The sequence below is a fragment of the Salmo trutta genome, chromosome 24 (genome assembly GCF_901001165.1).
Source record: "Salmo trutta chromosome 24, fSalTru1.1, whole genome shotgun sequence".
Classification (NCBI taxonomy): Eukaryota; Metazoa; Chordata; class Actinopteri; order Salmoniformes; family Salmonidae; genus Salmo; species Salmo trutta.
Window position 1 is genome coordinate 40,532,362 of NC_042980.1, and position 13,142 is coordinate 40,545,503.

Consider the following 13,142-nt stretch of genomic DNA (forward strand, 5'->3'; position numbering starts at 1 on the left):
CTAACCCCTGTGTCTCTGCTAGGTACTGTCTGCTGCGGACATTGAAGCAGTGTCAGATGCTGCGGGAGCTACTGCAGGCGTCAGGCAAGGAGCTGGTGTGGCACGGCAGGACCAGGGACGAGCCCGCACACTACTGCAGCATCTGTGAGGTACACACACACACTGTCCTTATGGGGCCCAAACAATTGATTCCCATTCAAAATCCTATTTTCCCTAAGCAGGGTTTGCGTTAGCCGGTGATGATTTAAAAAAAAGGCGGTAAAGCCGATTATGTAAAACTGTTGCCGACCAAAACGACCGGGAGAAACAATTATCCCATTGCAGAATAATGCTTTTTATTAATTGATAGTAATACCACTTCATAGAAATACAGTTGACCGTCATGCTTATCAGTCTATTGGTTAATTTGCCTAATTTACTGGAATTAAATTGGCCTTTTTTTATTTTTTTTTCATTAGTCACCATGCATCTTATTTGTCCAACACAACTATCACATGCGCACAGCATACAGAGTCTATTCTGAGCTCGATTTCTCCTGCTGCTCCTCAGCTGGTTGCTGCTGGAGTAAAACATGTGGTTCTCCTCAGCTGGTTGCTGCTGGAGTAAAACATGTGGTTCTCCTGCTGCTCCTCAGCTGGTTGCTGCTGGAGTAAAACATGTGGTTCTCCTGCAGCTCCTCAGCTGGTTGCTGCTGGAGTAAAACATGTGGTTCTCCTGCTGCTCCTCAGCTGGTTGCTGCTGGAGTAAAACATGTGGTTCTCCTGCTGCTCCTCAGCTGGTTGCTGCTGGAGTAAAACATGTGGTTCTCCTGCTGCTCCTCAGCTGGTTGCAGCTGGAGTAAAACATGTGGTTCTCCTGCTGCTCCTCAGCTGGTTGCTGCTGGAGTAAAACATGTGGTTCTCCTGCTGCTCCTCAGCTGGTTGCTGCTGGAGTAAAACTTGTAGTGCATGATTTAAAAAGAGCTATATTTTTATTTCTCAACTGGTAGTTGAAGCACGCCTCCAATTCACCATTCAGGTGGAGCCAACAGGATATCAGCGTTTCACCCACCACTTAACAATGTGAGCTGGACGCAGTATGCATTTTAAAACATACTTTATTGTTTGTATCCTGACTCTTTTATTTCATGTTATGAGGCATGTCCTACCTTGCTTGAAATCCAACCATGGAAACGAGGCAATTATTTTATAAAGATTTATAAGAGGTGCGTGAGTTTCAAGTTTGGGGAAGCTTACCATTGGTTTTCATATAAACTTTATTTTGTTATCCAGAAGCCAAAGGTACAATCCTAGTCATATTGCAACCCATCCTAGTTGTTACAGCATCAGATTACCACTCTAAGTTTCTAACTGTTCCGATGTGGAACCACTAGCAGGCGCGCTGTTCAGAATGGTGGGTTGTTTTTACCGCAAGTTACATTTTGGCAAATGTTTGACGTTTTCTTGGCTGCTTCATTACATGTGTTGCATGTTCTTTTAAGATGCATTATCATATTATAAATGTGATTTCTGTCATTCTGAGCACTATGGGTGGACACCGTAATGGGTTTATGCACCCAATGCATATGGTTCAGTAAAGTTCCTCAAATGGACAGTAAATTAAAATCTTCCCGGTCGCATTGTCTGGCATCACATTTCCCAAATGGGAACTCTGCCCCTAATTAGCGTTAGCGTAATGACTGGAAGCCTATGGGTATCTGCTAGAATGCTTGTCAATGCTAGTCAATGCTAGCAGATACCATAGACTTCCAGTCATTGCGCTAACACTAGTTAGCATTTGCTAGCGAAACTACCTTCATACTGGACACAGGGGCATGCAAATTGTGGGGAAGACTCTGGGAAGTAACTAAAGGGCCTCGTTGCAACAATCCCAAAGTATCCATTTAACCCCTAATTCTAACCCTAAACCTAACCCTTAAACCTAAAATAACCTTTTTCCTTGTGGGGACTGGCGAAATGTCCCCTCTTGTCTGAATTTTCCTTGTTTTACTCTCCTTGTGAGGACTTCTGGTCCCCACAAGGATAGTAAAAGCAAAAAATACACATGTACCTCTCCTCACTCTCTCCCTATTTCCAGGTGGAGGTGTTTGCCCTGCTCTTTGTAACCAGTGAGAGTAACAGCAGGAAGACGTACGTGGTGCACTGTCAGGACTGTGCCCGTAGGGGGAGCTCTAACCTGGACAACTTTGTGGTGCTGGAGCAGTACAAGATGGACGACCTAACACATGCCTACGACCAGTTCATACTCGTAAGTCAACAAGGACACTAGTGACGATGGCCAGTAGGTTAACACTAGAACAGCTAAAGCAGCCATTTTGACTGCTCGTGAATTTAAAACCATTTGTTACTCTGCCATGCCCCCCCGTCTTTGACTTTTTCTATAATCCACACTGTCGTTGTTAGAATCTTAATTTCACAAACAGAACTGGAGTTCTAACCAGCATGCCATTTTATGAATGGTTTTCCTCCTCCTTCCTGACAGTAGAGCATGCTCTGCTCCTTCTCACAAAAGTGGAAGGTACTGTGCCCAGTTCATACCCTGGGCTCCCGAGTGGCGCAGCGGTCTAAGGCAATGCATCTCCGTGCTAGAGGCGTCACTACAGACCCTGATTCGATTCCAGGCTCTATCACAACCGGCCGTGATTAGGAGTCCCAAGGGGCGAACCTAAATTGTACCGAAACTAATTTCACACATATAACAGATGAAATAAATGAAGAAAAAGTATGATTGGGGGAGAATGGATGAGTTGATGAGCGAGGGGACACAAACAATGCATTATTGTAATCACCAATTGTGACCGACCATCTCGATTAGTTCGGTCTTATGTAGCAAAATTTGAAATTGTGTTTTTTACATTGGATAAAAGTAGAGACTCGGAGCTCTAAAATGGTATTTCAAACACTACAGTTGAGGAACGATAGGAAAGTAATTCTGCTTTGAAAGTTGATAAACTTCTAACCTCACTTTTGAGAAAATGGCCCTTGAATGTTTTGGCGCCTACTGGAGAGCTCTTCTTTGTCAAGACCCATTCAGCATCGTTTACCCCCTTTTAATCTTTAGCCCCTCCCATCTCTTTAAGGATTCACATGTGAGGAGGCTATGTACTAAACAATCAAAGATTTCAAGACTAAAGGCTGGTGTATACTACGGTGTGTTCGTAAATTTAATCTGGAGTAACAGAGTGTGATTTGGGCGTTGTAAACTCACAGCGTTGTCAGATTGGCCGTATGTAAAATTCAGAGTATTTCGCTCTCACAGCGCACAATGGACGCTCTGGCCAAAAAGTAGCATTTGAAAGTTGATACACTTGTAAAATCACTTTTGAGAAAATGGCCTTTGAATGTTTTGGTACTATTACTGGAGAGCTCTTCTTTGTCTACAACCATTCAGCATCGTTCACACCATCTTAAGCTTTAGCCCCACCCACCATCTCTTTAAGAATTCACACGTGAGGCCATGTACTAAACAACCAAAGATTTAAAGACTAAAGGTTGATTTATACTACAGGTGTGTTCGTAAATTTAATCTGGAGTGCCAGAGTGTTTTCTGGGCGTTCGTAAAACTGAGTGTTCTAACAGAGCTCGGTAGGCTGTTTTTATGTTATCCAGAGCTTTGGTGACTGCAACTGTGCTGCTGGCAACAATTGAATTATGCTTTTTTGCCAATGTTCACTGACACCGGCCATATTCAACAGGTGTTGAGCATTCGTAAATCTGTCAGTTATTCTGTGCTCTAGCTAGCTAGGTAAACAATGAACCATAATCACAACTCAAAACATTACTAACCTGAATCGATGTGCAGGTAGATAACCAACCAGGTTCAATGTTAGCTAGCTAATATTAGGCTATAATTAGCAATGCAAATGTCTCTGAGATACAAATTATATTACTACACAGATCATACATGTAACGTTAGCTAGCAAGCCAGACAGCTTTAACAGTACACTTAAACTTGAAATGAAAGCGACAAAATTAGAAACGTGTAATATCTGAAAATGTAGCTAGCTAAACTATCTTACCTGTATACATGGATGGACACTTCTCCCTCTCTGTCACCGATTCCACTTAGTTTGAATATGTAATCCGGAGACGGGTGATTTATACAACAGCCTTCTGTGTGTTCTCTTTTCGACTCCATCTGCATATTTGCAATCAAACGGCAGACTTTTCTGTATTTCCTTAGCTGTCATACTCTAATTCCACTGTTTTCAAAACTCGGTCCACCAGACAGTGGAGAGCAACACTTATGCAGTTCTACTTCATGATATCTTTCAAAAAAAGCCCCACTAGAAAGGATTACCTACGCACACTGACCAACTCATATTATAGACCGAAGCGTGCTACATGGCAGACCAATCCGAACTCATCTCTCGGCATGTCCAGCCCACTCATTATCTCAGCCAATCATGGCTAGCGGGAAAGTTGTCGACTTTTTCCATGACGAATACAACTAGGTTCATAATTTTAACAATTTTATTTGTATTTACAGATGGCATACAAGTTTGTTAATAAGGCACATCAAAGTTCACATATTCCAGAAGGTAATTCTGCCCAAAAACGGAATTTTAATTCTTAAAAAAAAGTTTAAGTTCAAATGGCTCTCCTGTGAAGTGAAGGCTCTCCTGTGAAGTGAAGGCTCTCCTGTGAAGTGAAGGCTCTCCTGTGAAGTGAAGGCTCTCCTGTGAAGTGAAGGCTCTCCTGTGAAGTGAAGGCTCTCCTGTGAAGTGAAGGCTCTCCTGTGAAGTGAAGGCTCTCCTGTGACACGCGACATACGCTTAGTTTCCTGAAACTAGTCATATTTGTGAATGAAGAACAGGGAGGGCCATTCTTTTGTATTGGTATATTCTAATTATAATCTCAAAATGTTATCTACACAATATCAGTAGTTTTCAGTCTACTCTGACTTACTTGGAGTACACAGTGAGAGTGTGTGCATAATTTGCAATGGCAAGAAGACCAGGATGCTGCTACAAGATATGAATAAAAATGCCAATAGTATACAAAGCTGTCATCAAGGCAAAGGGTGGCTACTTTGAAGAATCTAAAATCAAAAATATATTTTTGATTTCATGTTATTTCATAGTTTTGATGTATTCACTATTATTCTACATTGTAGAAAATAGTAAAAACAAATCAAGAAAAACACTTGAATGAGTGGGTGTCCACATTTTTGACTGGTACTGTACATACAGTTAATTCGGATAGTTTTCAGACCGCTTCCCTTTTTCACATTTTGTTACGTTACAACCTTATTCTAAAATTAATTTATTTAATGTTTTCCTTCAACATACACAATACCCCATAATCACGAAGCGAAAACAGGTTTTTAGAATTATTTAGCAAATTTATTACAAATAAAAAACAGACCTTTACTTAAGTACTCAACCCTTTGCTATGAGACTCAAATTTGAGCTTAGGTGCATTTTAGGTGCATCCTTTATATTTCTACAACTTGACTCTTCCTAGAGCTTGCCGCCTGGCTAAACCGAGTAATCGTGGGAGAAGGGCCTTGGTCAGGAAGGTGGCCAAGAACCTGACGATCACTCTGACAGAGCTCCAGAGTTCCTCTGTGGAGATGGGAGAACCTTCCAGAAGGATAACCGTCTCTGCAACACTCCACCAATCAGGCCTTTATGGTAGAGTGGCCAAACGGAAGCCACTCCTCAGGCACATGACAGCCCACTTGGAGTTTGCCAAAAGGCACCTAAAGGACTCTTAGACAATGAGAAACAAGATTCTCTGGTCTGATGAAATCAAGATTGATTGCCAAGTGTCACATCTGGAGGAAACCTTGCACCATCCCTACGGTGAAGCATGGTGGTGGCAGCATCATTCTGTGGGGATGTTCTTTGGGGGCAGGTACTGGGATACTAATCGGGGTGAGGGAAAGATGAACACAGCAAAGTACATAGATCCTTGATGAAAACCAGCTCCAGAGCACTCAGGACCTCAGGTCATACATCATTTAAAAGCTTAACTTCTTGTTAATCCAGCCGCTCTATCATATTTCAAAAAGGCTTTACGGCGAAAGCACACCATGCGATTATCTAGTGGACAGCGCCTCGCACACAAAAGCATTACATACATTTTCCAACCAAGCAGATGCGTCACGAAAGAAATAGCGATAAAATAAATCACTTACCTTTGAAGATCTTCATCTGGTTGCAATCACAAGGGTCCCAGCTACATAACAAATGGTCCTTTTGTTCGATAAAGTTCCTAATCAATCCTCAAGTACGTAAATAAACAATAACATTTAAGACGGAGAATACCGCAGACCATTACCGGAGATAAATGACAAAGTACGGGCACTCACCAGAACGCGTTACAAACACTACAGCCAAAATGAGAGCCACTTAGAAAAACTACAAGTTCTAGCTAATTTTTCAAAAAACAAGCCTGAAATTCTTTCTAAAGACTGTTGACATCTAGTGGAAGCCCTAGGAACTGCAATCTGGGATGACTTCCTTTTATATTCCCATTCCCAGCCATTGTAATGAGGTGAGCTGAAAAAAAATAATTCTGGATGGATTGTCCTCGGGTTTTCGCCTGCCATATCAGTTCTGTTATACTCACAGACATTATTTTGGAAACTTTTCTATCCAATACTACCAATTATATGCATAGCTTTGGGCCTGAGTAACGGGCAGTTTACTTTGGGCACCTCATTCATCCAAACTTCTGAATACTGCCCCCTAGCCCAAAGACGTTAATGCTGCTGGTGGCCACACCAGATACTGACTGTTACTTTTTTGATTTTGCCCCCCCCCCCCCCAGGGACACATTATTCAATTTCTGTGGAACTTGTTCAATTTACGTCTGTTGTTGAATCTTGTTATGTTCATACAAATATTTACACGTTCAGTTTGCTGAAAATAAACGCAGTTGACACAGTACTTTTCTTTTTTTAGTTTAGTTACTGTCCCAAGGATGGAGGTTTAAACAAGTGGAAAAAGGGACACTGAAACAGGATATTGACAAGCCAGAAGGAAATTTGCATTATGCAAGGAGCTAACATTCACTTCACTAAGCTTTCATTCTTCCTTGCATAATTACTGCAGTCACTTCTACATGGTGTCAATAAGTGGGCACCCCTTAAAAAGCATTACCCTACACATGGTGGCATTCACAGTAGTAAGTCTACACACTAGTGAGTCAAAATTCATTAGTTCAAGTAAGAGTCTGAGCATGCACACTTTTTTTTCTCGAAAAAAGGTACTAGCTTGTTCATTAGTAAGTCTTCAACCAGTTTACATGAATCTCATCTCTCTCTCTCTCTCTCTCTCATCCCTATCTCGTTCTCCCTCCACAGGCTCCTCCTCTACCATCATCCTCTTGACGGTTCTGAGGATAACAATCCATGCTGGACTCCCAAAACCCACCGGAAGCCCCTTTTCTGATATTCAGGAAGTGAGCCAGCAGTCCTCTTCTGCTTTCTGTAGATATTCCACAAGGCAGCTGGGTGAAAAGCTGTGTGTCTATGCAACCTGCCCAGAGTGGAGGTGAGGTGTCTCCTCTTAGAGGACTGGAGGGGGAGAGCATTACTCCTGCCTCCGCCACCAGCCGTGGTGGAAAAAGTACCCCATTGTCATACTTGAGTAGAAGTAAAGATACCTTAATAGAAAATAACTCAAGTGAAAGTCACCCAGTAAAATACTACTTGAGTAAAAGTCTAAAACTATATGGTTTTTAATATACTTCAGTATCAAAAGTAAATGTAATTGCTAAAATATACTTAATCAAAAGTAAAAGTACAAGTTTTAACATTTACACATTTCTTATATTAGGCAAAGCAGATGGACACATTTTATAATTTTTTTCATTTACAGATAGCCAGGGGCACACTCCAACATTCAGATATCATTAACAAATGAAGAATTTGTGATTAGTGAGTCTGCCAGATCAGAGGCAGTAGGGATGACCAGGGATGTTCTCTTGATAAGTGTGTGAATAAGACCATTTTCCTGTCCTTCTAAGCATTTCAAGTGTAACGAGTACTTTTGGGTGTCAGGAAAAATGTATGGAGTAAAAAGTACAGTTTATTTAGAAATGTAGTGAAGTAAAAGTTGTGAACTATAAATAGTAAAGTACAGATACCCCAAAAAAACTACTTAATTGCTGTCTGGCACAATAACTGACAAAAATTATGACTGCATTTCTTTTGTATATATTTTGTTAAAACTGGTAACAACATCACACAAAGACTACTGACTTGATACACGTTTCCCTTTTTTAATTCTGTTTGTGGGCTGATACAAACGTTCTCTGAGTTGGTGTCCCCCCCTTGAGTCTACGTCCTAGAATCGCTGGTCTTTTGTATGTTAGTAAATAGAAGTCGTCTTTGGGCAAGAAAATAAGAAAAAAAACATTTTGTAAAGTAATATATATATTTTTTTTACTGCTTTTGTTATTTTGGAACCATATGGTTTGGTTCTGTAGGTAAAATAGTAATCTAATGAGAGAAGACTTAACAACCAAGTCACCAAGAGACTTATGGAATAAACATTTTTTTTTCTAATCTTGTTGTAAATTTCCACTATTTATAAAATGTATATTTATTGCTTGAAAATATTTGTTGATCGAATGCTGTAATTTTTTCCCCCAGATTACCTGCCATTAAAGGAGTTGTCATTTTATACACAACCCTTCCTACGTTTTCTATATGAATAAAACTGCTTTAGCAAAGCATTTTCCCAGAGACTCCTTGAAATGGTTTTATTGTTTGAAGGATGTTTAAGTCATTAAACAGAAGTTGTCTTTATTTACATCTGGAACTTCTCTCGTGTTTCTCCTCTAGTTTCATCTCTCTGATGCACAGAGATGCTGACCGCTTCACTACCTGATACTAGCTAGCCAAGGTCAACTGCTGACCATTTCACTACCTGAAAGTAGCTATTGGAGGTCAGCTGCTGACCATTTCACTTCCGGATAGTAGCTAGCCAAGGTCCAGTTGTGCAGTGGTAGGTATACCCGCTCGTTTTGTCGGCATTGAGTATACTCCTTAATCCCCACGATGCGTATCAAAGTAGTGTAGTGGAGGTATACGCCATATCAATTAATAAGGCTGATGGAACAGATCAGAACGTTTAGCTTATAGTGTTGATAAACTACTTCTTCGCATTTTAAGCACAGCAATGTGCACATGGTGGTAGGCCTACTCGCAAATGTTCCAAAATGCAATTTGCGGGAAGACACGGTTATAAAATGCACACCACACATAAGAGCAGTTTCATGGACAGAGATGGAAATATCCCATTAGAAATTTAGAAAGAGGGGAGATCTAAAGATGCAAAAACTACATTTGGGTTGCTAATATAACTAGGATAATGCCTTTGGCTGCTAGACTATGAAAGAAAGTTGATTTGAAAACCAAAAGAACAGGAGAGCGCATATGAGGAAGTCTATTAAATAATTGCCTCCACGTTTCTATGGTGGGATTTTGGCTATATGCTGCTTTGAAGCAAGGTAAGACATAGCGATGCTAATGATAGGCCTTATGTCTTCTGGTAGATGGAATGGCTTTCCCGAAATCTTCCATTCAACGTTAACTGCTGTATCTCCAAAGTAGCATATGCTTACGTGGCACAATGATATCGTGATTATTTGCATCAATAATCCATCTCATGTCTTCCCTGTGGCTCAGTTGGTAGAGCATGGTGTTTGCAACGCCAGCATGGTGTTTGCAACGCCAGGGTTGTGGGTTCGATTCCCACGGGGGGCCAGTACAAAAAAAAAAAAAGGAAATGAAATGTATGCATTCACTACTGTAAGTCGCTTTGGATAAGAGCGTCTGCTAAATGACTAAAATGTAAATGTAAAATGTGTGCCCTACAGAAACCAAACAGTACTAGGTGCCTGCACAGTGAAATAAAGGGTTACTACACTCAAATCTACATTTCTAAGATTTTCCCCAGATGTCAAAGGTGGTGTCCTGATGTGGTTTAAGGATTGTTGTGGACTTAGAACATCCTATGTTGTTTTTCTAGAAAAAGAAGTGGGACTTTGAGAGAGAGAACCTGAAGAAAAGTAAACCTCTGAAGCCTGTGAATTTCTGACTCGGTTGATAGCCTCATGTTTCAATAGTAGGTCTACTATTAGCCTACTTGGGTTGGCCTGACTGTGAAAGACCAATATGGGATAGATAATTTTAGGTCATTCAGCGTGTATGTCACTTTTTTGTGAGATTTGGGGAAAAATTAAGAGTATACCCACTTCTCCAGGCATCAATACACCACAGCTGAGGTCTGAAGCAGGCAAGCGGCAGGCAAGCATTACTACTAGGGCTATCAAACGGTCAATTTTTTTTAATTGAGTTAATGGTTGGATTCACATACTGACACCACACCATACTTTCCCACTCATAAACGCTGCTGCTACTGTTCCTTTTTTTCCCTCATGTTATTTATACTCAGCCATACTCTGCCTACAGTGCCTTTTTAGAAAGTATTTACACCCCTCGACTTTTGTTTGTGGTTTTCCAATGTCTTGCAAAGAATGGCACCTATTGGTAGATGGGTATAGAAAAAAGCAGACGTTGAATATATGTTTGAGCACGGTGAAGTTATTATTTACACTTTGGGTGGTGTATCAATACACCCAGTCAATACAAAGATACAGGAGTCCTTCCTAACTCCGTTTCCGTAGAGGAAGGAAACCTTTCAGGGATTTCACCTTAGTATTGCGGAGTAACTACAATGTTGTTGATCCATCCTCCGTTGACTCATTCCTCATTAAACTCTGTAACGGTTTTAAAGTCACCATTGGCCTCGTAAATGACATAGTGAACAGAAGGAAGTCTTTCCATTCCAAAACAATAAGGCACTAAAGTAAAACTGCAGAAAAATGTGGCAAAGAAATAAACTTTGTCTTGAATACGAAGCATTTTGTTGGGGGCAAACCCAACCCAACACATCACCACACTTCATACACTAAACAAAAATATAAATGCAACATGTAACGTGTTGGTCCCATGTTTCATGAGCTGAAAAAAGATCCCAGAAATTTTCCTATGCAAAAAAAAGCTTATTTCTCTCAAATGTTGTGCACAAATTTGTTTCCATCCCTGTTAGTGAGCATTTCTCCTATGCCAAGATAATCCATCCACCTGACGGGTGTGGCATATCAAGAAGTTGATTTAACAGCATGATCATTACACAGGTGCACCTTGTGCTTGGAACAATGAAAGGCTACTCTAAAATGTCACATATATCTCAAGTTTTGAGGAAGTGTGCCATTGACATGCTGACTGCAGGAATGTCCACCAGAGCTTTTGCCAGATAATGTAATGTTAATTTCTCTACCATAAGCTGCCTCCAAATGTCATTTTAGAGAATTTGGCAGTACGTCCAACCAGCCTCACAACCGTAGACCACGTGTAACCACGCCGGCCCAGAACTCCCCACCACGTTTCTTCACCTGTGGGATCGTCTGAAACCAGCCACCCGGACAGCTGATGAAACTGGGGGTTTGCACAACCAAATAATTTCTGCACAAACTGTCTGAAACCGTCTCGGGGAAGCTCGTCGTCCTCACCAGGGTCTTGACCTGACTGCAGTTTGGTGTCGTAACCAACTTCAGAGACGTGTGCTCTTCATGGGCAGATGGCAGAAAGTGTGTATGGCGTCGTGTGTGCGAGCGGTTTGCTGATGTCAATGTTGTGAACAGAGTGCCCCATGGTGGAGTTATGGTATGGGCAGGCATAAACTACGGACAACGATCACTTATCATTTTATTGATGGCAATTTGAATGCACAGAGATACTGTGACGAGAACCTGAGGCCCATGGTCGTGCCATTCATCCGCCGCCATCACCTCATGTTTCAGCATGATAATGCACAGCCCCATGTCAAAAGGTCTGTACACAATTCCTCGAAGCTGAACATTTTCCAGTTCTTCCATGGCTTGCATACTCAGACATGTCACCCATTGAGAATTTTTGGGATGCTCTGGATCGACATGGATGACAGTGTGTTCCAGTTCCTGCCAATATCTAGCAACTTCACACAGCCATTGAAGAGGAGTGGGACAACATTCCACAGGCCACAATCAACCAATTGAAAATCTATGGCAAGACTTAAAAATGGCTTTCTAGCAATGATCAACAACCAACTTGACAGACCATGAAGAATTTTAAAAGAATGTGCAAATATTGTACAATCCAGGTGTGCAATGCTATTAGAGACTAACCCAAAAAGGTAATTCTAACATGTATTGACTCAGGGGTATGAATTCTTATGTAAATGAGATATTTCTGTATCTCATTTTCAATAAATTTGCAAACATTTCTTAAGATGTTTTCACTTTGTCATTATGGGGTATTGTGGAGGGCAGCCTGCCTGCAGAGTGCTCTAAATATACCAGAATATTACATCTTCATCCTATAAGGTTTAAGGCAGTGCGATGTTACAGCTGCTTCTCTTTAGACATGTAGGGCGGATTGGCCATCTGGCAATATGCATCCAACAAATTTGTAGAGTCACAAGCTTGATGTAGTTATTGCGTGCTATGAATGAGACCAAATACTTTACTTTTTACTACACAGGTTAACTTTTTACTGCTTTAATGCATATATGTGAATTTGTCCCAATACTTTTGGTCCCCTAAAATGGGGTGGGCTATGTATAAGAAGTGTGGTAATTTCTAAATTGTTCACCTGATATGGATGAAAATAACCTCAAATTAAAGCTGACAGTTGCACTTTAACCTTACAGTCATTGTATAATTTCAAGTCCTAAGTGCTGGAGTACAGAGCCAAAACAACAAAATGTATCACTGTCCCAATACTTTTGGACCTCACAGTAGCTAATGTGTTGCTTCCACTTCCTTAGGTGTTATTAAACCCCAAATTGATGTGATATTACTTAGTGCACATAAATATGTATGTAATTAATCTCTATTGAACAAAAATAAATCTGGAAAGGAGTCCTATTTTGACAGTAAAATAAGAGTAACTATAGTCTAATTGTCTACCCCAAATTCTTGACAATCACTGGATGCAGAAAATATCTTGAGTCATGCATTCCTGCTTGGACGTGTTAGATGAAATAACGTATTTCTTGAATAGCTCAGTATTTCTTGAATAGCTCAGTAGTCTATTTATTACATTCTATGAATTACTTTGTAAGATGACTACTCATGATTTGG

At 40.7% G+C, this 13,142-nt stretch overlaps 1 protein-coding gene across 8 annotated transcripts in view; it reads left to right on the top strand.

The window, feature by feature from the left end:
- The window catches only part of LOC115161303 (lysine-specific demethylase 6A), a 99,467-nt gene extending 90,768 nt beyond the window's left edge, over positions 1-8,699 (top strand). For all 8 annotated transcript variants that reach the window (XM_029712173.1, XM_029712175.1, XM_029712180.1 and 5 more), the window contains 3 exons: positions 23-149; positions 2,077-2,247; positions 7,312-8,699. In XM_029712173.1, coding sequence (XP_029568033.1) covers positions 23-149; positions 2,077-2,247; positions 7,312-7,338 — 325 coding nt within the window. In that variant the 3' untranslated portion in view covers positions 7,339-8,699. The remainder of the gene's footprint in view (positions 1-22; positions 150-2,076; positions 2,248-7,311) is intronic.
- The last annotated feature ends 4,443 nt before the right edge of the window (positions 8,700-13,142 follow it).